The 26,797-nt window shown below is 52.7% G+C and overlaps 1 protein-coding gene and 1 pseudogene across 1 annotated transcript in view; one reads left to right on the top strand and one right to left on the bottom strand.

Moving 5' to 3' along the window:
* Positions 1-20,370, top strand: part of LRFN2 (leucine rich repeat and fibronectin type III domain containing 2) — a 183,135-nt gene extending 162,765 nt beyond the window's left edge. Inside the window, exon 3 of the mRNA XM_058554433.1 lies at positions 19,389-20,370. Within this exon, the coding sequence (XP_058410416.1) occupies positions 19,389-20,370 (982 nt within the window). The remainder of the gene's footprint in view (positions 1-19,388) is intronic.
* LOC131414282 (U6 spliceosomal RNA) lies at positions 5,816-5,914 on the bottom strand (annotated as a pseudogene).
* Positions 20,371-26,797: the final 6,427 nt, after the last annotated feature.

Consider the following 26,797-nt stretch of genomic DNA (forward strand, 5'->3'; position numbering starts at 1 on the left):
TGCCATTTGAACCATGGCTGCTCTGCCACCCCACGGCTGCCTCCTCCCAGGACTGAAATGAAACCCGGGTCATGGGTTCAACCCTAGTGATGGGGTGTGCTCAGGGGAGAGGGAGGAGATTTATGGCTTTGTCTCTGCCCTCAATGAGCCAGCATCTCCCAGAGCCACTGTGGCCGCTGCCTCCCTGGCAAGCAAAGCCAAGGTCCGGCGCCGAGGGGCAGGCAGGAGTGCGGGGCTGGAGGATGGCGCCGTGAATCTCTGACAGCCAGGGGGCCCCCGGCTCTCGAATGTCCAGTGGAGGGAGCGGCCAGTACATCACAGCTGGGCTGTTGACCTTGAGGCTTAAGCAAAGTGAAGAATAAAAGATCATATTTATTCCATCAGAGCCAGGGGGCCGTGAAATATCGGAGTGTGAATAGACAGCGGTAAATCACGCCCCACTCTCGGGCACCCGCCTGATCTGTCTTCCGGCCCCGTCACCCCCTGGGCGAGCTGGGATCAGTGTGCTCAGACATGGAGAAAAAGAGGAAGGGGGACTCCAGGGGACCCCAAACACTCCTCTCGCAGGAATACAGCGGTGCCAAGAACCACTGAGACTCGTAGGTACCTGGAATGCAAGCTGTCCCTTCCCTCAAATGTCACCTTCTCAAGGAAGCTCTCCCTGACACCCACTGAGAGCTCAGCCTGCCCTCCCTGCCCCAACCATTTCACCTTCTTTTAACCCGCTCTGCTTTTCCTCTTTTCCACAGCACGCTCCACTTCTAACATAGTAAATAATTTACCGATGATGTTTATCCTTTACTGTCTGCCCTCTCCTCGCCCGGAATGTCAACTCACCGGGCCAAGGACTTGTGTCTTGTGGTCACTGCTGTATCCCCAGTGCCCAGAGCAGTGCTGGCACATGACAAGTGCTCCATGAAAATTTCTTGGATGAATGGACGAACCTGGAAAGACCTTAGCGATGGTCTAATCCCAACCCCTCACCGTGCCAGGGAGGAGCAGAGACCCAGACAAGGGAGGGGACTTCTCCAGGTCATTTAGGGATGGCAGAGCAGGGAGAAGAATCCGGGTGCCCGACTCCCAGGCCAGAGCTGGGGTCCTGTGTGGTCCGAGCCGCAGTCACACCCATCAGAGGGTGGACTTGCGGCCACATTCTGTTAGCTACCTAGGGGTCTCAGGAGCTGTGCAGCCCAGGGCGGGGCAGGCTGGGGTCTTGCTTGCCTCCTCCCTTGATTTCAAAAAAAAAGGTAATAAATATACTGATAACTAACTTTCTAACCCAAAGGGGGTCCAAAAATATGGGTTTCCATGTCTGGGGAGGGACGGGGAATTTTCCTTCCTGGGAATGTTTCAGGGCTGGGCTGGGAGCACGGGGAGAAGTGTTTAGCATCTTCACACCTGAATGACCGCCCATTCCTTCACGCGGATCCCTCATTTAATCCTCACTCCCAAGCTGTGCCAGAATGTAACAATAATAGCTAACGTTTATTGAACCCGGTGCCAGGCCCGGTTCTCAGTGCTTTTAGGTGCTCATTCATTTAATCTGCCCAACAACTCTATGAAGTGAGAGCTTCTATTATCGTCCCCATGTTACAAATGAGAAACCGGAGGCAAACATGCCATAAAATAAATGCTCCCGTCCTGGGTGCTAGGGATGCATCAGTGAACAAAACAACCGAGAGCCTTGTCCTCGTGGGAGAGACGGGCAACAAGCACTATAAATGGGTAAATTATACGGTGCGGGAGGCAGTCCTGCTCTGCAACAGAGAAGCGGCAGAGCAGGGGAAGGGGCTGGGGGTGGGCAGTATGAAATAGGGGGGCCAGGCAGGCCTCACTGAGAAGGTGAGACCTGGCAGAGACTTGAAGCAAGTGAACCAAGCAGAGGTCTGCAGGAAGGGCAGTCCAGGCAGAGGGAACAGCCAGGGCGAGGCCACAAGGCTAGAGCACGTCCAGTGAGCAACGAGGGGCCAGGCTGGCTGCAGCAGAGATAGCGAGGGGCAGAGTCTAGGAGATGGGCAGGAGGTAGTGGGGTCGGATCATGCAGATCCTTGCAGGCCCCTGCAGAGATGATTTCTCAACTGCTCCGACTCCTTCAAACGCTCACCTCAATTCAATGCTTACATGTGCTCACAGCCTCCAGCAAACCCCCTCCTCTGTCACACACCAAGGAAGCTTCTACACCAGCGCATAGACACACACTCACACACTGGCCAGTGGACACACATACACACACACACCCATCCCTACACTGGCCAATGGACACAGCTCCCCTGCCAGAGCTTCACCCTCCGTCCACCTGTGTGTGTGGGAGAGGGGCAGGGGCAGCCCCTCATCAGCCTCGCTCCATCTGCAGCCCAGCATCGCCTCTCCGCAGCCGGACCAGGAGAGGGAGGGGAGCAGGCCAATTCCTGGTCCCCAATAAACAGTGCTGGAGAGACTCCCAGAGAAGAACACACGTGAGTAAGTCTGTGATTTGCTCACATGACTACTTCCCCATTAAGATCGCAGCCCCACATGGCCATCCTCCAGGGACAGTGAAGTGCATTTAGAGGCTCTCTTCCGTGTTCATTGTCCCCACAGGAGCTGGCTGTCCCCAGGCTTGGGGATGGGCTGAGGAGGGGAGGGTAATAATACTGCTACTTTCAGTTGTTCCCAGTTAAAACCGGACAGTGCACCTCCAGGCCAGGCCGGCCTCACCTGAAAGCTCCTGGCTAATGAGTAAACCCCGTAGTGACGCTCATCGTCTCACCCAGCACAGAGACTCTGAGCCCCAAGGCAACCTACCAGTGCCCCAGATAGCTCACCTCTGCCGCTGCAAGAGGCCCTGCTGGGAGACGGGTGGGTGGGATGGTGTTAGTGTTCTCTATAAGAAAGGTGATCAGTAGGTGATGGACAGATGACAAAGTAGGTGAGCATTTGCTATATACATATATGCTCTGTTGAGTATATAGTGTATGCCAGTGCTTTGCATATATTATTTCTAATCCTCATATGACTCTGCAAGTTAGGTTTACAAACTGCTTTACAAACAAGAAGACTGAAGGTCTGGGAGGTTAAGTAACAGGGCAAAGATTATGCAGCCAGTGAGTTGTGAGTCTGGATTTGAGCCCAGAGCCCACGTCACTCTGGTGCCAAATCCTGTGTGCTCTCAGAGTTGGGGACCTGGTGCCTGAACTGCTACAACCCTTTGGTGGCTGTGCCCTGCCTGCCATCCTCCTGCCTCCCCCTTGCTCCTGTCACTCCTCTTCTGATGATATTCTAGAATGATACTCTGATGAGTTCTAGAATATCAGAATTGGACATTGAAGCACAGAGAAGGAAAGCAACTTGCCCAAGGCCACACAGCAAGTCTGTGACAGAGCGAGGGTTAGAGCCTTGTCCATCCAGCCTGGACCTGAGGCTATTTGGCGGGTGTGGCTAGCTCTGCTCTTTCATCCTCTCTCCCACTTGGCTGGACAGAGTGGCCCGCCCACTGCCCAAGTGAGGTCTATCTCCAGAGGTCGTTTCTCTTCCTTCCCCTAATTACTCCCTTCCCGGCCAGCCTGCTTGTTAGAGGCAGAAGTGTTTGGAGAGAATCAGCAGAAATGCAGCCGGAGAAGTGCTGAGCGGGCTCCTCCTGACCACCGGCTGGAAAGGGCGTCTCTCCGCCGGCTAGGCAGTGGGCAGAATGACACTGCGGCTCAGCCAGCCAGATGTCCAGCAGGCCACTCGGTCGTGGAGTCCAGCCTCCCGGCACGCAGCTCAGAGCAGCACTCAAGGAAGTGCCCGTCAATTTCTCATTCATGCACAGGTCCTGAGTGTCCCCATTAGAAAACACGACCCCTTACATTTGTGGGTGCTTTACCACCAACACCCTGCCTCGACTCACATCTTTGTTGTTTTTCCCAACAATCCTCTGGGGTGGCCAGCAGTTATTGTTCCCATTTGACCGATGAGGAGCTGAGACTTGGAGGGGTGATATCTCCTTGTTCAAGATTGCTCACCTCCAGGTGGCGGGCCAGGATTTGAACCTGATCTTCAGACACCAAATCAAACATCATCCTGGCTGCATTTTTTTTTTTTTTAAAGATTTTATTTATTTTTATTTTTTCCCCCCAAAGCCCCAGTAGATAGTTGTATGTCATAGCTGCACATCCTTCCAGTTGCTGCATGTGGGACTCAGCCCCAGGATGGACGGAGAAGTGGTGCCTCGATGCGCACCCGGGATCCGAACCCGGGCCACCAGCATCGCAGCGCGCGCACTTAACCACCAAGCCACAGGGCCGGCCCCTGGCTGCTTTTTATTGCACAAATAAATAGCAATATGTTTAATTTTCAAAAAGATACAACATGATCAATGTTATTAACCCATTTTGCAGGCAGGAAAACTGAGTGAGGCTCAGAGATGCGAAGTGACTTACCTACGTTGCACAGTCAGTCACCTTTCTTCACCATAGCACACACTCAACCTGGGGCTTGATACCATTCCCTTCTTCAAGGAGCTTCTGATCTGACAGAGGAAGGGGATTATAATTGGGGGAAAAGGCAGGGCCCCAAAACCCATCCACAAGATGACTGAGGACTTCTTTTCATCTTGATTTCTTCTATCAAGGGTCATCGTTGACTTCGCCACTGTCATTGAAACAAAACCTAGTGTTTACTGTCCATCATTACTGCCAGGCTTCACTCCAAGCGTTTATAACACACTTTACCTCATTTAATCCTGACAATGTTCCTACAAATTAGGTACTAGCATCCCTATTTAACCAAGGCAGAGAGGGTTAGATAATCTGCTTTCAGCCACACAGCTCATCAGTGGCAGAGCGGGATGCGAACCCAGGCCCAGCTGCCACCACTCGGATGCTGTGAGCCACTGCGGTTCATCTTCAGCGACCTCGTCGCATGCATTTGATTAACGCCACGTTCTGCTCTGGACAGCTCTGTTCTTCAGCCATCAGGACAGATGTAGGAGAGCAAACAGATGGCCAGGGGACTACCCTTCTCCACCCAGAGCCCTCCCCAGATGCTGCCTACCACCCCCGTTCTGACAGGGCCGACCACGCCCCTGTCAATAACCAAGAAGCCCTGCTGATGGTGCCTGTCACCCGAGTGTGCACCGGCCGTGCCGAAGTGACAAGTGTGTTTCCCACCACCTCTCCTCCTCCTGCCCACCTGGCAGAATTTGCTTTATGATAGCATTTTTTTGCCATTTTTTATTGTGCTAAAATATACATAACATAAACTCTACTATTTTAACCATTTCTTTTAAAAGGTATTTTATTTTTCTTTTTGTGAGGAAGATCAGCCCTGAGCTAACATCTGATGCCAATCCTCCTCTTTTTTTCTGAGGAAGATTGGCCCTGGGCTAACATCTGTGCCCATCTTCCTCTACTTTATATGGGACGCCGTCACAGCATGGCTTGATAAGCCGTGCGTCGAACCCGCGAACCCGCGAACCACGCGCCGCCGCAGCAGAGCGCGAGCACTTAACCACTTGCGCCACCGGGCCGGCCCCTATTTTAACCATTTTTAAGGGTACAGTTCAGTGGCATTAAGTCACATTGTTGTGCAACCGTCACTACCATCCATCTCTACCACTTTTTCATCTTCCCGAAGTGAAACTCTGTCCCCGTTAAACACTAACTCCACATCCCCGTCCCCGTCCCCCAGCCCCTGGCACCCACCATTCTACTTTCTGTCTCTATGAATTTGACTACTCTAGGTGCCTCATGTAAGAGGAAACATATAGTATTTGTCCTTTTGCATCTGGCTTATTTCACTTAGTGTAATGTCCTCAAGGTTCATCCATGTTGTTAACACACATCAGAATTTTGTAAAAATACGGTAATGCTTCACAAATTTGTGTGTCATCCTGGTGCAGGAGCCATGCAAATTTTCATTCCAATTTTAGTATACGTGCAGTTGAAGTAAGCACTGGCGGAGAATTTTTAAGGAGGTTGGTGCTGCAGGGGATTTTGGCCCTGGGTGGTGCCCCCATGAATCCGCCACCTAGGGAGCATTGTCTGGTCTGGTTCACAGTTGGGTGGCACTGACTTGGCGTCTGCTGGTTGTTCCAGTGCGTTTTGGACGCGGCGGGGTGGAATCTTCATTTCGCACGCTCTTGTGTTTACAACAAGGTATAATTGGTCTGACACATTTTGCGTTTTTTCTGTAAGTGATGAGTTGTTATTGAGCAAGCTTTTCTCAGCTCCTGAAGGAGATAAATGGCAACTATCATCGTCGTCGTCATCGTTGTCGGGGAACCAAATGGCCCTGGGAAGGGAGTGGAGGGGACAGCCATGTTCATCCCATCACACTTAATTTCTCACACCCACCACGGGAGATTGGTACTACTGTCCCATCTCACATGTGAGCAAACTGAGGATCAGAGAGGAGAAAATGATCCAGAGTCCCATGGTTGGTTGGAGGCAGAACCAGCCTTCAAAGAGAGAGTTCTTTGATTCCCAAGCCCATGCTTCTTCCTCTGAGACGTGCCAACCCAGTCCTTGGGGGCTGAGAGCTAAGGAGAGTTAAACACAGAGAAAAGTCCTACACCTGTAGAGACGTGGATGAAGACATACAGAGAGATGGAGACAGAGAGAGGCCTGCCGTGGGCTGGGGAGCTTGCCTCGGTCGGCTCAGCCTGCACTGGCAGAAAGGCCGCTTGAGGGGAACAGAATGGGAGCAACGTGGCTTAGTAGCAACCTGGGGACATCACAGGGCTTTTCCATTGGTGCCTGCTCCGTGTGAGCCGCAGATGGGATGCAGCTTCCAGAAAGTCCAACACACTCTTGGGTAGGGGGCCTCGTGAGAAATGTGATGTTTGGCTGGGGGAATTTGGGGTTTGACTGCTCTCTGTGCTAAGACCCCCCAGACAGGAGGGCCAATGACAAACTGTTGTGTGATCAAAGGGCACACAACTGGAAACTGTGTCACCAGGAAATGGTCGGAAGGAATGGAAATGATAATTCTGATGTGAAAGCTCCAGGCGGGATGAGCGTGCAGCTGCACACTTTGGGAAGCACCGACATGCGTTAGAGAAAGAAGCACCTTGTTCTGGGAGCCCCATGGGGTTGAGCTGGGCCTGTGGGAGGAAGCGGCAGGCTGTCGGACCACAGACAGACGTGAGCTGATGCGGAGCCGTGCGGAGCTGTGCGAGGCTGGGATGGGCTGCCTGGCACGTCCCTGGGAGCGTGTGGGTGGAGTGCCGACAGCCAGAGGGGCCAGTTACAGAGGGATGATGAACTGGGTGACTTTAGGGCCCCTCTCCTCCAGGAGTGCCCGTGGCTGTGAATGGAGCCCGCAGAGGGAGAACCAGAAAGATCAGGCAGACGTCTTGCTGAGTCAGAGCCTGGCTGAGAGTAGGCTGGGTCCAGTGGCCGGACAGACTGCCAGGTCTCAGACGGCTGGCCCCTGAGCTGGGCTGCGGACCTGTGGACCTGCCTCGCTAGCCCGTGTCCAACCTCACGCCTGCTGGGTCCATCTCTCTGTCCTCACTGGGGCCGGACGACTCCCTCCATTACAATCACTAGCATAAACTGAGCGCTCACTATGGAGCAGGCAGGGTTCAGATTACAGGCACTGACTCACTCAGTCCTCACAGCAATCCTGGGAGGGGGGCCCCATCATCTGCCCCCTTTACAGAGAGGTTAAGTGGCTTGCCCAAGGTCACACAGCCGGTAAGTGAAGGCACCAGCCTTTGAAGCCTGGTGGTCCTGCGCTCATACCCTGACGCCCTGGCTGTGTCCACTCCGTGCAGGAGCACCATGGAGCAGGCGGAAGCTCCCTCCCCGCCACTGTCCTCTCGCCCCCGGCCCAATGCCGGGGCCAGCAACTTTCCCTGACCCTTGCCAGGCAGATCTGCCTCACTTCCTGAATCAGGGAGCAAAGGCAGGGCCTCCCCAGGTGTGTCCTCACCTGTCGCCAGGTAAGCCCTTTCTCGGGGGAGATGAGCACAGAGGCAGCCTGCTGGGGCTTGGCTCACTGTGGCCTAATTTCCAGTAATCTCTGCAATCGCCCTGCCAGGGCTTTACTAACACTGTCGCCACATGTCTTCTGAAAAGGACTCGCAGAGTCACATGGGGGATGAAACACGTCCTGCTGTGAGTGTTGAATTCATGATGTTTCCCTGCCCGAGTTTCTAGCTTGCATGAGGTTTACCGGCCACAAATCCCAAGGCCTGGATTTCACTGTCAGAGATGGATTTCTTTCGGTTCAGCATCACCCACTCCCTTATGTAACAAACCCCCCATTGGAGCTTACTCTGTGCCAGACACGGATCCAGGTCCTTAGGAATCATGACTCATTTAACCCTCGTAACAACCCTACAAGGCAGAGATTATGAATGCCCCATTTCACAGAAATAGGCTGTTTCTAAGAACCGAGGGCCCAGGGAGGTTAAGGAATGGCCCAAGGTGAATTTTTACAGCTAGTAGAGGGCAGAACCAGCCCTTGACCCCAGCCGTCGGCTCCAGAGTCTGTGCCCATTGCCCTGAATCCTGTGGCCTCTGCAGCTCCTGCTTCCAACAGCAGGCATCCTGAGAGGGGTGGCGTGCGTCATCGTGATTGGCTGTATCAGAGGTTTTCCTTAATAGACACACGCATCAGAGGTGTAATGGGTAACTGAGAGATGAGAAGTGGAAAAGCAGGAATGAGGATATGGAAACAGAGGACAGAGGGGCCCAGAGCCCCAGTGTGGCCCAGGGCTGGCCCAGTCTGAGGACCGTGGGGAAAGGGAGGTAGCACTCGGGAAGGGAAGGGACCGCAGCTGAATGTGAGGCGGAGGGTCAGAGCACGCCCAGGGACGGAGGAGCTTGACCCAGGCCTGGGGGAACCCCAGAGAGAGCCCACTGGACCCTAGGAGGTCCTAGGAGCCCAGGAAAGCTGGAGGAACCCAGAAGAAGGGATGACGCTGTCCAGAGTCATGGAGAGAACGCCCAGGGAGGCAGAGAGCAGATGCTGGACTGAAACCTCCCTGGGCGGGAGCTGTCCCCTAGCTGGACGACGTTCCCCGGACAGCCCACCTGTTTGGTGTGTCATGGCTCACACTGGAAATGAGAGTCTTCCCACCGCCTGCTGGAGTGCAGGACAAGGCTGCTCAGGACGCTCTGGAAGAACACCGTCCATTGGAAGTCTGTGCTGGGAGTGGTCTGCAGCTGTGCGGTCCAGTGGGGCGGTCGCTGGCCACACGTGACTACCGAGCCCTTGACTTATGCCTGGTGACTGAGGAACTGGCTTTTTAATTTTATTTCATTTGAAGTCAAATTTAAACAGCCACGTGTAGCTACTGTATGGGGCAGTGCATCTATAGAACATTCGTTTTATTTACCACCCAACACATGTTTTTGAGGGCCTACTGTGTGCCAGGTGCTGTTCTAGAAGTTGGGGAGTCATCAGTGAATAAAACAGACAACAACTCTGATCTCAGGGAGCTGACATTCTAGTGGAAAGAGAAAAAGACAGATAATTAACAGTCAGCATAGCAAATAAGCAAATGACATCATCTATCAGGCAAAAAAAAAGTGCAATGGGGGAAAATGAAGCAGAGTAAGGGGCTGGGGGGCCAGAGTAGAGCTGGGGAGCCCACAGTGTTAAATAGGGCAGTCAGGGATGGCCTCCCTGAGACAGTAACGTCGGAGCAGAGACTTGAAGGAGGTGAGGCAGTGAGCACGTGCGCATCTGGAAGAGGAACTTCCAGGCCAGGGCGATAGCCCGGTGCAAAGGCCCTGAGGCAGGAGCACTCTTGGTGGCTTTCAGGAATGCAGGAGGCCAGGTGACTGCAGAGTGAGCGGGGTGAGTAGGAGGAAAGGAAATTGGAAAGGTGAAGGGCAGATCATGGGGGGGCCTGTGGGGCACCGGAGGACTTTGACTAGATGAGACTGGTCTCCAGCAGAGGAAGGACTGGATCTGACCTGGGTTTTAACAGAATTCCTTGGGCTGCTTATAGAGAAGAGACTGGGGGAGAGAAGCAAGGGAGGACACCCAGGCGCCAAGTCAACAGGGGGTTTTGATCCCCAACCTGCCTGCTGTCCTGAGGGCGGTGGGGATGGGTGGTGGGGTGCTCTGCCTCAGTGTCTCAACCATGAGGGAAGGAATATGGCTTCTGTACTTGCTCATAGAGAGAAGTAACTGCCAATGAGACAGAGAGTCTGGGGCCCCAGGGGAGCCCCACGTCCTCAGGAGGGGCAGAGGCAGGAGAGACGGAGCCGGGCCCCCAGCCCCTGGCCCTCCTCAGAAGTTGATCAGAGGCTCCTGATCCTTGGAGCCCTCACTGAGTTACGCCAACTCCACGAGAATCTTGTTCTAAGGAGCAGCCGTGTGCCACCCCGTTACCACTCAGGGCAGTGTGCTTAGGGAAGGCCAGCCTTCGGCACCAGACCCCAGAAGAGGGCATTGCACAACATGTGCTGGTAATCCTGAGAATCTCTCCAACTGCTCTCTGATCCCTACACTGGAAACAACAAATATGAGAAACAGGTTCTCCCAGACCCACAGCACTCTATCCCCCCTGAGTTTGAACACAGCCGCAGAATCCTTCTCAACACTGGCACCTAGCAAATTCTCAGAGTTGGAACACAAGACTGAATGTATTTGCAAGCCCTTCAGAACCTGGCTCCTGGCTACTACCTTGGTGACCTTATTTCCTACTGCTCTCCCTTTCTGTCTCTCTGTTCCACTCACACCAGCCTCCTTACTGTTCCTGCCTCAGGGCCTTTGCACTGGCAGCTCCCTCTGCCAAGAAACTGCCCACAGATATCCACATGGCTCCCTCACTTCCTTTGGAGCTCCCATGAGCATTCTGAAGTAGCAAGACATCATCATCACTCATTGGAATCCCATCTCTGCCCCCAATTAGCTATGTGACCTCAGGGAAATTCAGCTAATCATTGTTTCTAAAATGGGGAGCACAATTATGAAAGGTACTTCCCAAGGTTATCATGAGCATTAATTAAGGTAATGTGAGAGTGCTGGGTTCAAGTCTTGGCTAGGCACAAATGTTCTATGAGACCTTAGGCATGTCACTTAACCTCTCTGAGCCTCAACTTCTTCATCTGTAAAATAGGGATAATAATGGTACGTCCCTCACAGAGTTGCTCTGAGGATTATATTAGTAAATACCTGTATGGTACTTGGAACAGTGTTGGCCACACAGGAAGTGTTCAATAAACATTAGCTGTCATTGTAGTAATATATGTTGTTGTTTTTAATTGCTGTCAAGCCGTTAGCTTGACTCTAAGTCTTGCTTCCTGCTAAAATCTGCTTCTGCTCAATTCAGTTCAAGGCAGCACGGTATAGGGAAGACTGTGCTCAGCGGCCCGGCAGACTGTCTTGCAGCACGGGCTCAGCGACTTTCCAGCTGTGTGAGCTGAGCAGCTGCCTGATCTGCCAGAGCCGCAGTTTCTTCATCTGTGATGCGGGGGGATCATTCCTACCTCACAGGGTTGGTGTGCAGAATCATAGAGCCCCGCCTGTCAGTGCCCGGCGCGTGGTGAGTACACAAACCGCATACGAGGCAGAACCAGCCACGTCTCCTCTGCTCCCTTGCAGTTTGTGCAGGGAAGCAAACAGGCCCCTCTGGGGCTCGCAGGGAGAGGGAGGGGCTGGGGAGCCAGGGCCGCCCTCCTGGGTTTAATGAGGCCCTTTCATGTGCCCTGGGATCTCGGGCGGCTGGAGAGGTTGGCAGGCCGGCGGTTCTGTGAAGAGCCAGTAATGAGGGTGCAGAGCCCTGAAGGGGAGTGGGGGAGGCTTGACGGGCTTCTCCAAATTAGTGCCGGGGCTCAGCAGGCAGCCTGGTGCATCACTGATGGGGGGGAGGGCACCTAAATGGTGCTGGGGGCACTGAGGGGGCTGGAGGCTGGAGACGAAAGAGGCCGCATTTGCTGACAACTCCAGAAGAGCAAGACTTGCATTTCTTGTGTAGACGCCAGCACCGATTTCTTCCTCTTACACAAATACACAGCCCTTCAGTTGCCCCCGCACACACTCACCCCCTCTCTGTCACACACCTCACAGAACAGACTCCTCAGGTTCACTCATCTTATCTGCAGGGCTCTATTAGTCAGGAGGGCTGGCGACCATCGCAGATGGTTGCAGACACACAAGGGCTCCGATACAATGGAATTGGATGTCTCACTCTCCTAGGAGTCCAGGATGGTACCTGGGTTAATCAGGACGCCTTCTTCACGGGGAGACTCAGGCAACCACTTCCCACCACCCCTAGGGCCCTGTTGTTGTCTGCAGGGTCCTGGCGAATCCCCACACCCAGGGCCGGCCAGCAGAAGGGAAGGAGAGCGTGGGGCTCTTTTAAGGCTTGGCCCTGAGGTGGCACACACTGCGGCCACCACATTCCATTTGCCAGAACTTACCACTTGGACACCCCTAACTGCAAGGGAGACTGGGGAGTGTGGGCTGGAGTGAGCCCAGGAAAGGGGCAGGGGGAACTTTGGCGGTCAGCTCACAGGTTTTGCCCAAGGCTCCGTGGAGACTCTTAGAATCCCTCCCATTCCCATTCCCGGATGCCCCGAATGCCTTTAATAGTAGCAATTAGGAAAGAGCAGCTTGGCCTGCAAGGATCTCTGGGCGAGGTCATACAGAAGTGTCAGGGGCCATGTGGGAGCCTCTGGGGATCAGGGGGCTGGGTGGAAGAGGGGCAGAGCAGTGACTAATGCCGCCTGGGACCAGAACCTTTATGTACCGTATATACGTGAATACCTATCCTCTTACATACACACCCACATGCTCACAAATACCTACACACACACCTCTCAAATGATACTTAGACACACAGACATGGCCCACACACGTTGTTTCTCACACACACACATACACACACACACACACATACATTCACCTCAACATTCGCACTCACACACCCCAAACACATGTCTACATGCGCATCCGAGAAAGGTGGTCAGGCGTCCATGTGGTGGGCCGCAAGGACACAGTAAAACCCTTGCAGGAAGATCTCCTCAGGACCAGCTGGTGTCTGAGAGTCTCCATTAGCCAGCCTCATATTTAAATAAGAATCCCTCACATTTGTATAGGCCTTAACATTTAACAAAGCACTCTTTCATTCACTGCTCAACCACGGGGTAAATATTTACCCAGCACTGACTCTAGGCCAGATACCGTGATTGGCAGTGGAGAAACAAAGATGAAGAAGACACAGCCTGAGTCCTCAAGGGAGACGCCCGCACAAACAGAGGGCTCTAACAGAGGGATGTAGGGAGGGCTCTGGGAGAAGAGAGCAGGAGCAGTTCCAGGTGGGGTCAGAGATGACGTTGGAGTCAGGCCTTCAAGGACGAGGTCACCAGGTGGTTCTAGGAAGAGGGGCTGCTCCATGCACAGGGGTCCAGGTGGCTTATTTGGGGAGTGATGGGTGATTCAGAGAAGGTGGCCAAGTGCTTCCTGGAGCTGGAGTTCCACAAGGTAAGGCCAAGATGTGCTGCTGCTGACATGAAGTAACCATAGGCTTTCGCCAAAGTGCAAGGAAAAGATGAAAAGTTAATAGGTAGAATATTCTCGTCCTGTAAAGGTTATCTCCTTGTGTCACTCAGGATTCAGTCAGGAAAAAAAAAAGAACGCTCTAGGTCTAAGAAGGCAGTCAGTACAGGGGTTGCGTTCTATGGGTGATGGAATTGCAGAGGTGTCAACCAGGGGACAGTGAGGCATCAGATTAGCTATATCAGGAAGCCACGCCCTTCCAGGGATGGAGGAACATGGAGGAGACAGTATGACCAGAGCCTAAGATCCAAATCTATCTGGCAGAAGCTAGAACCATGGAAGCTGGGATCACAGAGGAGGCTTGGGAGCTGACAGGAGACACCACTGGAAGCAGAAAATGAGGAAGAAATACCTGGCTTCTCCCCTCCTCCCGCCCTCCAGTCTTCCTCCCGTGCATCCATTGGCCAACTCTACCTGGAAGCCTGAAGGCAAAGGAGCCTGGGAACAGGCAAGGGAGTCTGGGAAATGTAGTTCCTTGCCATGCAGGGTGTGGCAGGTGAAAGGGAAGACAGATCTGAGGGCAAATAGAATAGCCTGTATGCTCCTGTGATTTCTTCTTAAACCTCTGGTATCAGCTGTAGATTTGTTTGCTGGTGTTAAAGTGAATGAACAAATGCCAAATGAATATTAAGAGAAAAAAAAAAAAAGAAAGAAAAACAACTCACAAGCAGCCACTTACTCTTGTTTTGTTTTTCCTGGGTAAGTGCTTGGGGTTGCGGTTTTAAATTGTGTTTTAGAGCCTATGAGCTTAATTAAATTTAACACGTTGTAGAAACTTAACTTAAAATAGCAATTTATGTTTTCTGCTAACAGGGATGTTGCTAGTTTATGTGATGAAAATAAATCTATCAGGATTCTAGGATGTGTCTTTCCCAAAGAGGGCTGCGACCTGAAGGTTGTGCCACATATCGACTTTTGCGTCTCCAGATCCACTCTCCCCTCCTCCACCCTGCTGTGGGTCCTGGCAGGCTGCCCAGTGTGCCCCCATGAACTCCGGCTTTTGGTTGGATTCAGCCATGGGAGTTAGCAGAAGATTGGGTAGAGAGAAGAGCGTGAGGTCAGGGTACTTATTTTTCTGGTTCCCACACTGTAAGGTTGCCCCTGGCTGCCTCTCTCCCTCAACCAAATTTTCTAGACCAATGCTTCTCAACAGGGGGTGATTTTGCCCCCAGAGGACATCTGGCAATGTCTAGAGACATCTTTGGTTGTCACGACTGGAGATGCTACTGGCATCCAGTGGGTAGATGCCAAGGATGCTGCTAAACATCCTACAGTGCACAGGACAGCCCCCACAACAAAGAATGATCCAGCCCAAAGTATCAATAGTGCCAAGGCTGAGAAACCTGCTCTAGATCAGTGCTTCTCAAGCTATTCAGAGTGAAGGACTAGCACTGTTTTCCCCCAACCTGCTGCAGACCAATGCTTTTGTAAGAATATAATAGAAATGAAATTATCATGCACTTGGATGTCACAACCAATGCCAAATTGCTATAAAACTTTCTTTTTTTATTTTTTGGTGAGGAACATTGGCCCTGAGCTAACATCTGTTGCCAATCTTCCTCTTTTTGCTTGAGGAAGATTGTCCCTGAGCTAACATCTGTGCCAATCTTCCTCTATTTTCTGTCTGCGGGACACTACCACAGCATGGCTTGATAAGTGGTGAGTAGGTCCACACCTGGGATCCGAACCCGTGAACCCCGGGCTGCCGAAGCAGAGCGCACAAACTTAACTACTATGCCACGGGGCTGACCCCACTATAAAACTTTCTTAATGCTTACTCTCAATTTCTGTACTGTCTGATCCTGGACCAGGAACAGATTATGGACCAGCACTCACCTGTGGGCCACATTCTAAGTAGCGCTGACCTGCATGATTCCCTCTCCTTCATGGGTCTGGAGACCTCCTCTGGTATACTCAGACCTAGAGAGGGTGACAGCTTGGCTGCTACCAATCCCGGCTTATTGCACATTCCCTTGTGGTCCCCCATCCCTTCTCCACCCCCTTGTAAGTGAAGTCTTTAATTATCCCTGTGTTACTGTGTCTTCTACCCCTGAAGAACTCAACTCATTCCCAGGTCTTTATGTGGCTAAAGTTAGAGGGTGTGTGGGTGGAAGGACAAGAATGTGGTGGGAAGCCTGGTTTGGGAGCCCAGCTCAGCGGCTTGGACTGTCCCTTGCAGGTCACGGCCAGCCCTTGAAGAGTGTTTCAGTGGGTGAGGGGCACGGCCAGAGTTGTGTTTTAGATGGAGCACTCTGGAGATGGCAGTGCTGAGCACGGTCTTTAAGGAGCACGACCAGAGGCAGGGAGGCTGCTGCATTCATCCAGACCAGAGATGGCGAGGCCTAAGCCAAAGCGTGAGTGTGGGGATGGAAGGCAGGGAGGAGTTCAGAAGGTGGAACCTACCAGCCAGAGTGCCGGTGGGATGTGGGTAGGAAGGAAGGGGGGATCCAGGCCCCCCAGATCTAGGAGGATCCGTGGTTGGTTGTGTCGGGGAGAACGAGGACAGGGCCACACGGACCGGATATGAGTGTGGTTCTGTCACTGGAGTTGGAATAGTGCCCATTTCACATGACGTTCTCGGGCAGTTCGTCCTTGCAGCTGCCTGGGTTGGGGGGGCAGTCTCGCTTCTGATTAAGCGTGTGGGCTCTGAGTCCCAGCGGATCCAGATCTGGTTTCAGCTCCACCACTCCCCCAAGAGAAAGAGAAAACTGCCTAGCTTCCTCCTTCCCTAAATGGGCATGATCATAACTTCTACCGGAAGTTGTCAGGAGGTTAAATGAGATAATGCACGTAAACGTCCCTGCGCAAGATTAGCGCTCAGTTATTATTGTTATTGGCAAAGGCAAACTTGACTGCCAAGGCAGTTTTGAGCCAGCTGGCTCTGGCTCTCCTGTAAATCCCTTCAACCATACACACACGCACGCACACACACCACAGCAGAGGAACCAGGAGCCTCTTTCCTGCTCTGAGAAGCAGGCCCTTCTTCTGGCCCTGTTTCCAATGGGCCAGTTATGGTGTGAAGCTTTTCTGAGCCTGACCCTTCCTCCCTGGAGCCAGCGGCCTGCCAAGGATCAGCCTCGCCCCACCGCACCCCCGTTAGCAGCAGAGCCCAATTGCAGCTTCACCGCATCGTGATTTTCCCTGACTTGGGAAGCAATGGGGAGGGAGCGAGGCCAGGCAGAGTCACCCCCAAAGTCACCCCGAGGGGCAGGAAAACTGGGCAGAGGCTGAGAGGCAGTGTGGCACAGTGGTCAGGAGTGGAGGCTCTGTGGCCAAACTGCCTGGTTTGGATCCCGGATCTGCCACTTACTAGCTGGGCACCCTTAGGCAGGCAGCTTAACCTCTCTGTGCCTCGAGTTCTTATCTGCAAAATGGAGATGACAGTAATAGTAACAACCTCTCCACAACTGTTATGAGTATTAATCCCCTCAAAGATCTCAGAAGGGTGCCTGGCACAGAGTAAGCCCTCCATCTCAGCTAGGCTTCTTCTTCCTTATTATTGTCATTATTGGTATGGTTGTAAGAGTAGAGTCTGCTTCCCAGGATGAGATGGCTAAACATTGAGATAATCTCCAGCCTTGTGGTCCATCTCCCGTGTCCTGGGATTGTTGTGAAGCTTACACGCACTATTGAACGTGGAAACCTTGTCACATAACAGGTGTTCAGTAAACAGCCAGCCCATCCCCTCCTCAACAGATGTGCTCTTACATGCTCAGGCCCCAGCGGGGTGATGGGGACAGCGGTCCAGAGCGGACAGGAGCTGGATGCCTGGGTTTGAACCCCAGCTCTGCCATGTTGTATCTGCTCACTTGATACCTCTGCACCTGTTTCCCCATCCACAGAGAGGGGATCTTGAGAGTGGCTACCGCAGAGAGTTGCTTCAGGACTAAGTGAGTTGACAGACATAAGGCACTTAAAACAGAGCACAGAGTTGGCACCTGGTGTTTGCTCTGCTATTGTCACCATTCTGCATGTGCACGGCTCCTGCCCCTCCAACGCACATCACTAGCCCTGAGGGGAAGGAAGCGGCCCTGGTAGCACTGGCCACCCGGGGCTCCTCAGGATCTGCCACAGACCAGAGATCCTGCTGGTGGAGTGTGAGCCTCGCAGGCTGTGGGCTTGCTCCAGGGAAGCGGTGGCCGACCTGCCACAGGCCAGGGGGGAGTTCTCTCTGAGAGGAGGATAAACATCCCACATTTGTGGTAAGAAACAAGCCCAGACTGTGGACCTGGAAGCTGGTGTTAAGTCTCGACAGTCCCAGCTGTGTGACTTCAGGAGAATCACTCAGGCTGTCTGAGTCTTGGCCGTTCCTGATCTGTGACATGAGGGCACTAATCCCTGCCCTCGCAGGATTGCCATGATGCTCAGGTGAAAGGGAGAGATCTAAAGCGCTGGCCTGCAAGCCCCCGGCCTCCACCGGCCTCTCTCCGCCCCCAGCACTGTCGCTGTGGGGTGGGGGTGGGGCAGAGGACAAAAGTTCCTCCCCTGTGGCTTCCCCATCCACAGAACAGGCGGATGGAGGGAGGGAGGAGCAACCTCCAGGGCTGCCCACTGACGGGTCGTCAATATCTCCTGTCAGCTCCCATCCTCCGTGGGCAGCTCCCAGGTGGGTTTTCAGGCTCCGGTATTTCATATTTGAGATCTCAATTAACTGCCTGGCTCCGGGTTTGAGAGGTTGACGGGCGCTGATGGAGCCCTTGAGTACTAGGGGACAGGAGACGGGAGGACAGAGGGCTCCTTGGGAGTCGGGGGTGAGGGGAAAGGCTGCAGAGAGGTGCAACACCTTCAGGCCCAGGTGAATGTTCTGCAGGAGTGTTTACGGGGTGACACAGGCGTGGTCTCTGGAGACTCTGGAGGGCGTGATACCGGACGAGGGCCTTAGAGATCAGGGTTTGAATCGCCCTCCAGCTGTCAACATTGCACTGTCCCCTCCACCTCTGAGCAACACCACCTCCCACCTCCAGTTCTCCTCTGCTTGAACGCCCCCCTCCCAGGGCTGTGCAGCAGCAGACGTGCTCCCCCTCCAGGCACGAAACGGCCGGAGGATGGCGTTGGCTCCTGAGGACAGGAAGGACAGAGCCTTGTGTGACTGGGCACAGTGCAGGCCCAGACGGGGCCTCCGTCAGTGTTGACGAATCTCTGAGGACACAGCGAGGCGGGGACTGACCCTGCGGGGGTGCTGGAGCGGCCCCAGGCTGACCTGACTCTCACCCCCATCTCCCAGAGCCTGAGGGAATATTTGTGGCAGACGTGGCAGAAGGGGGTTGGGGGTGTCCCTTTGTATAATCTCTGCTTCTTCAGCCCTTAACCTCTCTGCCTCTCCTGTCCCCACCCCCGGCCCCTCCTGTGTCTCTTTTCTCATCTCTGCCTGAGGTCCTCTCCTCTCTTCTCTGTACCTTCATCTCCAAACCGCTTTCCACTGTCTCCACTTCCGATTGTCTCTGTTCTCATCCTCTTCGTCCGCATCCTCATCCTCCATTTATTTGCACGTCTTCTGGGCGCACGATCGCTGCTGTCTCTGTCTGTGCACGTCTCTCTGACAACACTGCTACCCCTGACTCTTTCCCTCTCACCTCCTTTTTCACCCCAACCTGTCTCTGTTCTCCTACCTGGGTCCCTGTCCTCACATCTCTCTGACTCCTTCACTATTTCCTATGCCTTCTGCCTGTCTGTCTCTCCTCCTCTCCGTCTCTCTATCTCTCCCTTTTCCTGTCTCTTCACTTGTCACTCTCTCTCTGCTCTGCCTCATTCTCTCTGTGTCCCTGTGTCTGTCTGTCTCTCTCCCCCTCCACCTCTCCATCTCCTGTCTCTGTCGCTCTCTCTCTTTCTATTTCTGCCTCTGTCCCCCCATCACCTTGCTGTCCCTCACCACCCACCCTCCTCTACGTCTACCCCCACCACCCCAGGATGATCCCAGCTTCCAACAAGGCCTTCGTGGTCAACAACCTGGTGTCAGGGACTGGCTACGACCTGTGCGTGCTGGCCATGTGGGACGACACTGCCACGACGCTCACGGCCACCAACATCGTGGGCTGTGCCCAGTTCTTCACCAAGGCCGACTACCCACAGTGCCAGTCGATGCACAGCCAGCTCCTGGGCGGCACCATGATCCTGGTCATCGGTGGCATCATCGTGGCAACGCTGCTGGTCTTCATCGTCATCCTCATGGTGCGCTACAAGGTCTGCAATCAGGAGGCCCCCGGCAAGATGGCGGCCACCCCTGCGGTCAGCAACGTGCACTCGCAGACCAACGGGGCCCAGCTGCCTGCTCTGGGCAGCACACCCAGTGGGGCCCCCGTACAGGGGCCGCCCAAGGTGGTGGTGCGCAACGAGCTGGTCCAGTTCAGTGCCAGCCTGGCCCGAGGCAGCGACTCCTCTTCCTCCAGCTCCCTGGGCAGCGGGGAGGCCGCGGGACTGGGACATGGCCCCTGGAGGCTCCCGCCCCCTGTCCCCCGCCCCAAGCCCAACCTTGACCGCCTGATGGGGGCCTTTGCCTCCCTGGACCTCAAGAGTCAGAGAAAGGAGGAGCTGCTGGACTCCAGGACTCCAGGCGGGAGAGGGTCTGGGACATCGGCCAGGGGCCACCACTCGGACCGAGAGCCACTGCTGGGGCCACCCACGGCCCGGGCCAGGAACCTGCTCCCCTTGCCCTTGGAGGGCAAGGCCAAACGCAGCCACTCCTTTGACATGGGGGACTTTGCGGCTGCAGCTGCGGCAGCGGAAGTGGTCGCCTCAGGTGGCTACAGCCCCCCTCGGAGGGTCTCGAACATCTGGACAAAACGCAGCCTCTCTGTCAACGGCATGCTCTTGCCCTTTGAGGAGAGTGACCTGGTGGGGGCCCGGGGGACTTTTGGCAGCTCCGAGTGGGTGATGGAGAGCACGGTGTAGGCCTGGGGGTGGGTGTCCTCCCTCCCCACTTGCAGGGTGGAAGAAGGGGAAAGAATCTTGATGGGAGTCTTTGTGGAGTTTCCATGGTGATGTTTACATCCAGGGCAGTTTCTTCTCTCTGTCAACGGCCTCCCCTGCCCATCATCCACGCCCCCTTCCCAGGCCTGTCCCCCACCACCCAGCGGGGTGTGCTCAGGGAAAGTGGACTCTATCGCTAAAATGTCTGACTGAGCCCCGAGTGTTTGAAAGGGTGGCCCTCCCGCCTTTCTAATCACAAACGTAGCGTATAAGCAAGCGGCTTTGGATTGCTGAAGGTTCCAGTGTTGTTTCTATTTCTTAATTTTTTTTTCCATTTCCCAAACTCCTCCTCTTCATTCACATAGATAATGGAGAGTTTACTCTGCATATGGAAGCAGGGGCCCAGCCGCCCTGGAAGCAAGCGATCGTGGTCAATCGACAAAAGAAGGGAATGATTCTGGCTCCACACTTGTTTGGGGGGAGACTGTGGAGTCCTCTGCCCAGACCCCTCAGTATTCCCAAGCGTCCCCACACTTGGGAGACATGAGTGACCCCCCATACCTGACCCTGCTCCCTTTGCTTCTCAAACATGACACCCCGTACATACCCGTCACATCAGCTAAAACCAGAAGGGTAAATTCCAGGACTCCTTATGTGTGAGAGAGGGAGAAGGGCTTTATGAGGCATAAGGGCATAAGGGATGTTAACTTTTGGAGTTCCTTTGGGATTTTTGCCTCTTTTATTGGGAAGCTGGGACAGAACGTCTCCGTGAGCATGTGGTAGGTCAAGAGAGCTTCTCTTAAGGAAAGCAGAGTGGGGTGGCTGAAGGAGCACTGGACTTGGAGTCCAAAGCTCTGGGTTCTGGGTTTGGGTTCCAGAACCACCACCGAATAACCATCTAAACACACTGGGCAAGGCCCTTTCTGTCTTTGGACCTCAGTCTCCTAATTTGCAGAATCCTGGGATTGTACCAGGTCTCCGATTCCCTTCCAATTCTAAGCACTAATGAACTCTCCATGACTCTAAATGTTATGGTTTCCAGCTCAGCAGTACCAGGAGCACAGGCTGTAGAGCAGTCCTTGTCCTTCCTACAGGACACAGATGGAAAGTTCTAGAGGCTTTGGAGGGGGAAAGCTGAATCTAGAATCGTAGAGTTTTAAAGCTTGAAGAGGTGTTTGCCATCATCTCATCTTTAACCCTCTCTCCCCTTCCCCTCAGAGTATAAGGGACTTGCCCAAGGTCACACAGTGAGTTAGTGACAAAGTCAAGGCTGGTGTCAAGGTTGCCTACCTCCTGGGGGTGGTGGTTGGGATCTGTTACACTGTCTTCACCCTGGCTAGGGCATTTCTGGGTCCAAAATCTGTCCCTTGTTTGTTCCTGAAGAAACTTGCTCAGGGTGGGACGTGGGGAATGCCTTCCACGGATGCCATTCATGAGGAGGATCCATCCACGGAGACGACAAGATGGCGATGGGAGGGGCACATGGGCTCCTTTCCATCTAGGGATTAACCTCTGCACTCCAGACAGTGTTGAGATGGGGCAGAGGGGATGCGGGAGGAAGAAATTGCTTTAGAAGCATCTGAAGGACTGTCCCCTACATCTCTGTCTCTCCTGGTCTCCTCTGTTCCAGGTCTCTCCTCATTGCCAACGCATTACCTCTCCCTCAATCTCCCCAGCTCATTCTTTCCTCTCTCAAGCTCCTCCACATATCCCTAACCTCTCTCGCTCTTCTCCCTCCTTCCACTTGCCAACCACACAGCATACAAAGCATACAGGTGAGTCCACTTTGGGCTGAAAAGTTCTGATGGGTTCAGACCTGGAGCTGAGCTGGTGGCCCCCCACCCCACCGGGAACACACAAGGAGAGGGTGAGGAACTGTCTATGCAGGATTGCCTTCTGGCTCCAGCCCAGGAGCCTCCAAATCCCATAACTTCATCCTTCTTCCCCTCCTCCCTTCTGTCTCCCTCTCCTCATCTTCCCTCCACCTTCCCGTCTTCATTCTTTTTCTTCCTGTGACCATTTGCCTTCCCCAGTCCCTTTCTGGTCTTGACAAGGTCATTAACTGACCAGGCCAGTATGTTCCTGAGAACACAAGTTAATTTTCCAGGCCAGTCCCAGCGTCAGAGCACACGCCTTCCCCCGTCATGGCTGTGCCCATAGAACTGGCTGACTGGAAAGCAAGTCTTTCCTACCCTCCTCTCTCCCGCCTCCATTTCCCTCCTCTCCATTGTCTCTCTGCACCTTTCTCACTCAGCCTTTCTAAATGTAGCCATTGAGGAAGTGACCCCCAGTACCACCTTTCTTTTCGCCTTTGGGTTCAGACACCCAGAGGGAAAATGGTGGACATCGGAAGGGGAGGAACCAGCTGTCTGTTCTTGTCAGTGGCCCTGAGCTCTGTCATGACATGATATGTACTTGCGCTTGTGTTTGTCATGTTTCTGATGTGGAGTTTTGGAAGACAACATCCCTGTGGTCAGAATATAAATGCCAATCTTCTCCTTTGCAAAAAAAAAAAAATGTACAGTAAAATGTACAGTTTTAAAAACAACAACCAATCACACTTCTTGGGAGAGAAAAAAAGAACATTCTCGTGTCTATGAATGTCTGCTGTTCATTTCTCTGGAAACTCTGTGGTTTTCTGAAGGTGGCTTTCAAGTGGCATTTTCCTGTGCACCTGTGTTTGCTACTGCCTGCGGGGAGCCTATTTCCTGCCAAGTTCATGTATAAGATGGGAGCCTTCTGAAATAAGAGAGAACGGGGCCATCCTCCTGGAGTCAAGATCAGTAGAGGGATCTAGAATGAAGCTCCAGGCTAAGAAGGAATAGTTCATGCCCAGCGACCCTGATGTCCCCCCTGATACGTCAATTTTCTCATCTACCAGCACTGCCTTTTTTTTCCTGGAGTGTGGCCACCACCACACTCAGCCACTAGGGGCGCACGGGTACCTTCCACCCATTTTGGTTGCGCCTTGAACGGCACGTTTTCAAAAGGGTCTGTTACTAGGGAGGCAGGACAACAAACCAAAGCACAAACGCAAAGTACAGAAACAAATGAGCTTCTGGAACACAGCTTCCCACCCCTATCTTCATCTAACGTCCAGATCAGCACTGTTCAGTAGGAATACAGTGTGAGCCATGCTGTCATTTTAAAACTAACCTAATACATCTAAAATATTATCATTTCCACAGGTAATCACTATAAAATTACTGATAAGACATTTAACATTTTTTTGTACAAAGTTTTAAGATCTGGTGTGTGTTTTACACTCACAGTGCGTCTCAGTTCAGACTAGTCACCTTTAGAGTGCGAAGAGCCGCCCGTGGCTAGTACTCGCCGCTGTATTGGACAGTGCAGCTGCAAAGAACAATGATTGACTTGCGCAAGCTCAGCCTTTGGAAGGGGAAGGAAACTGACAATTATTGAGCACTTTCAGTTTCCAGGTACTGTACTGGTGCTTCACATGCTTTCCTCACTGAATCCTTGCTGCAGCCTCTCAAGGTAGATATCATTATGTTGATTTTAAAAATGAAGGGAGCAAGGCTCAGAGGGGTTAAGTAACTTGCCCAAGGTCACACAATGAGTCTGGCTGCAAAGCCTTAGCTCTTTCCGTAACGTCACGCTCGCTGCCTTTCCTACCCTTTCTTCCACCCTTCAATGGGTTATAGATTGTATTTTACACTGACTGAAGTACTTAAATTTACAGCCTGATCTGGAAGCTCTTGGTTTGGCCTCAAGGGCTGGTAAAATTCTCAAGAGTGTTGACTCCAGGCAAGGGCCCTTTGGTTAAGTGGTTTCTTCTGAGCTCACACTGGCCTTTCTGGCCCTTCTTGGCTTGTAACACATTCCCTCCCCTGGCCAGGAAGATTCTCCCAGGCTTCAGACAGTGCTGCCCAGATTGCCCTTGTGATCACCCCTTCTCCAAGCCTGGGGACCTGGAGGAGGTCCCTTGTATCATAGCCTTCCACCTCCAGCCTCGTCTGGTGCCCTGTGCCCTGAAAGCCTGTAACTTCTTCCTCTTAAGACAAAAAGCCTCACAGCAGCTCACTCCAATGACCAAACTCATCTTCCCACCTCTTCCTATTCGAAAACTCTTGTCCCTAACAGGAGAGGCTCTTCCCACCCAGATCCTCTTTCCTGACGGAGAGAAGCCTTCAGCTCTCTGATCTTCCGCAGAGTAGAGGCCGCTGATACACTCTGAGCCCTGCTGAATTATTAAGCTTTCTGGCGGAGTTCAACCTCCTTCCCCCAAGTTCTTGATAATGACACATCTCTCAGGTTCCCCTCGAAGGAGATGGTTTTCATTTTGCCATCATTACAGTGTTGAAAGTCCAAAAGAACTTAGACACACTTTTTTTAAGGGACATAATTTCCAGCCAGGTAAGAGAAAAGTCACTGTCTCAGATGTTCCGCTTTCAAACTGAGTACTAACTTTTCTCCCAGAGTCTGTGGATATTGATTTCTCATAAGTACAGCCTGAGTGCTTCTGTGTCTTCTGTCCTCTGTTCTCGGAGTGTCTGCAGTGAAGGTCTCAGGGCTTCAGCAAGCCACATGGGGTTTCCTTTGTTCTTGCAGCCATTGGGGTTTCTCCAAACTGCTGCTGGTAAAATAGACACACATTAAAAAAAAGACTGTCGTCAGGCAGCAACCAAAACCTGAACACACGGTTTTAAATATCGCACCTAGATTCCCAAACCCAGCAAAGTTCTATGTGACGTGGTTGGCAGCAGGAAGAATTTGTTGTGATAAAAAGGCATCTCACAGGTAAATACCTGGGGTTCCTGCCTTTGCCTAATAGAATCAGACCATCCAGGTTGCTCTCCCGACATCTAAAAGCAACAGTGCCTCCTTCACAGTTTAAAAATATCTATTTGTACTTTCAGCCTTTAAACCAAAGATCTTAGTTTCTCAGCTTCGGTTATTTAAGTTTCCCCCCTCACAGCCAGTCGATGTTCACAACAAGGCTCATGACCTTCCCTTGCCTGCAGCCTCTAGTAGAGGGAAACTGATATGCTTCCTGACAGACCAAAGAGGTGAGCTGGCCTTTCCCTCTGAAGCTGCCCTGTGAGCCCCATCACAGCCATTTAGCCTCTCCTGACAGGCGCCACAATCTGGCCCCGGGTCCTCGTCAGACATTTGGCGTCTTTCTTCTGCTCGCTGACTCTGGTGACATAGGCCCTGATCGCAGGCTCTTGCCTGGTTATTTTTCTATTCTTTTTGGGATAATTGATCTTCTGGTCCCCTTCACCAAACAGCTGAATGTGCTCGTGGCGAATCAGAGCCAGTATCCTCCTCCACCATCTTGCACTGGAGTCTCTCTGGGGCTGGGACAAGGAAGATCTCATTATCTAGTCTCTTTCCGAGATGTTAACGCATCCTGCAGTTAACCCGCTTTGTTCCCTACTGATGAGGGGGTGAATCTGGAATTTCACCCATCTCCATGGGATTCCCAAACCCATCCAGTCCACAGCCACTCAGCCCACTGCCCAGCCTCCCACGGCCCTGGGCCCCTCCATCCAGCTGCCCATCTGGTTGGTGACGATGAGCACGCCCCCTCTTCTTTTGCCACCTCCTCTGTAACATGTGTTCATCAGTGCTCCCTGGCATACTCAGCAGCGACTCTAGCATTTACATACTTTGCAAGAGTGAGTTTTCTTTCCTTTGAATCCCCTATGCTATATCCAAGATGTCACCTGTCCCCCAAACCGTGGTTACCACTGTTAGCTTCCTGACACTGTTCCCACTCTCTCATGAAGAAAACCCTCAGAGCCCCACACCTGTCCCCTCCATCACTGACTCAGCATGTCCTGGTAACAAGCAAGTATCTTGTTAACCATTTGAGAAGGAATGTTGCTAAGAAGAAGGGATTTACGTCATCAGTTACACACAGTAATCTGGAATGTTCCCCTCCTAGATTCCTTGTCACACTCTTTCTACCCATTCCTTTGGGGATCTCTCAAGGATACAATTCTGCCTGTCTACCAAGGATGGGCTGGTTGCCTTACCTACCCAGACTAATTATGGTAAAGTTCTTATCCCTTCATTAGGTTGACACAAAGTTGGCATTTTCCAAGTGGATATTGAACTGCAAAATTAAATTGGGATAGTAGCTGACATTCATTGAGAGTTCCCTATGTGTGTGCACTGTTCTAAAAGCTTTATATAGATTATCTCAATTTATCATCAAAACAACACAGCTTCCCCATTGGGGAAGCTAAGGTAGAGAGAGGTTAAATGACTTGCCCAAGGTCACACAGCTAGTGAGTGGCAGAGTTGGGTAAACACTCAGTAAATTGATTTTCACTGAAGTTACCTATGGAGCTGCAGAAGCAAATAGAAAACAAGAGTTTTCTGGGTTTCATGTCAAAGGCCTCCTCACTTCAAATGTAAACTTTGAATTTTAGAAGCTGGA

Source organism: Diceros bicornis, chromosome 14, assembly GCF_020826845.1.
Source record: "Diceros bicornis minor isolate mBicDic1 chromosome 14, mDicBic1.mat.cur, whole genome shotgun sequence".
Taxonomy (NCBI): domain Eukaryota; kingdom Metazoa; phylum Chordata; class Mammalia; order Perissodactyla; family Rhinocerotidae; genus Diceros; species Diceros bicornis.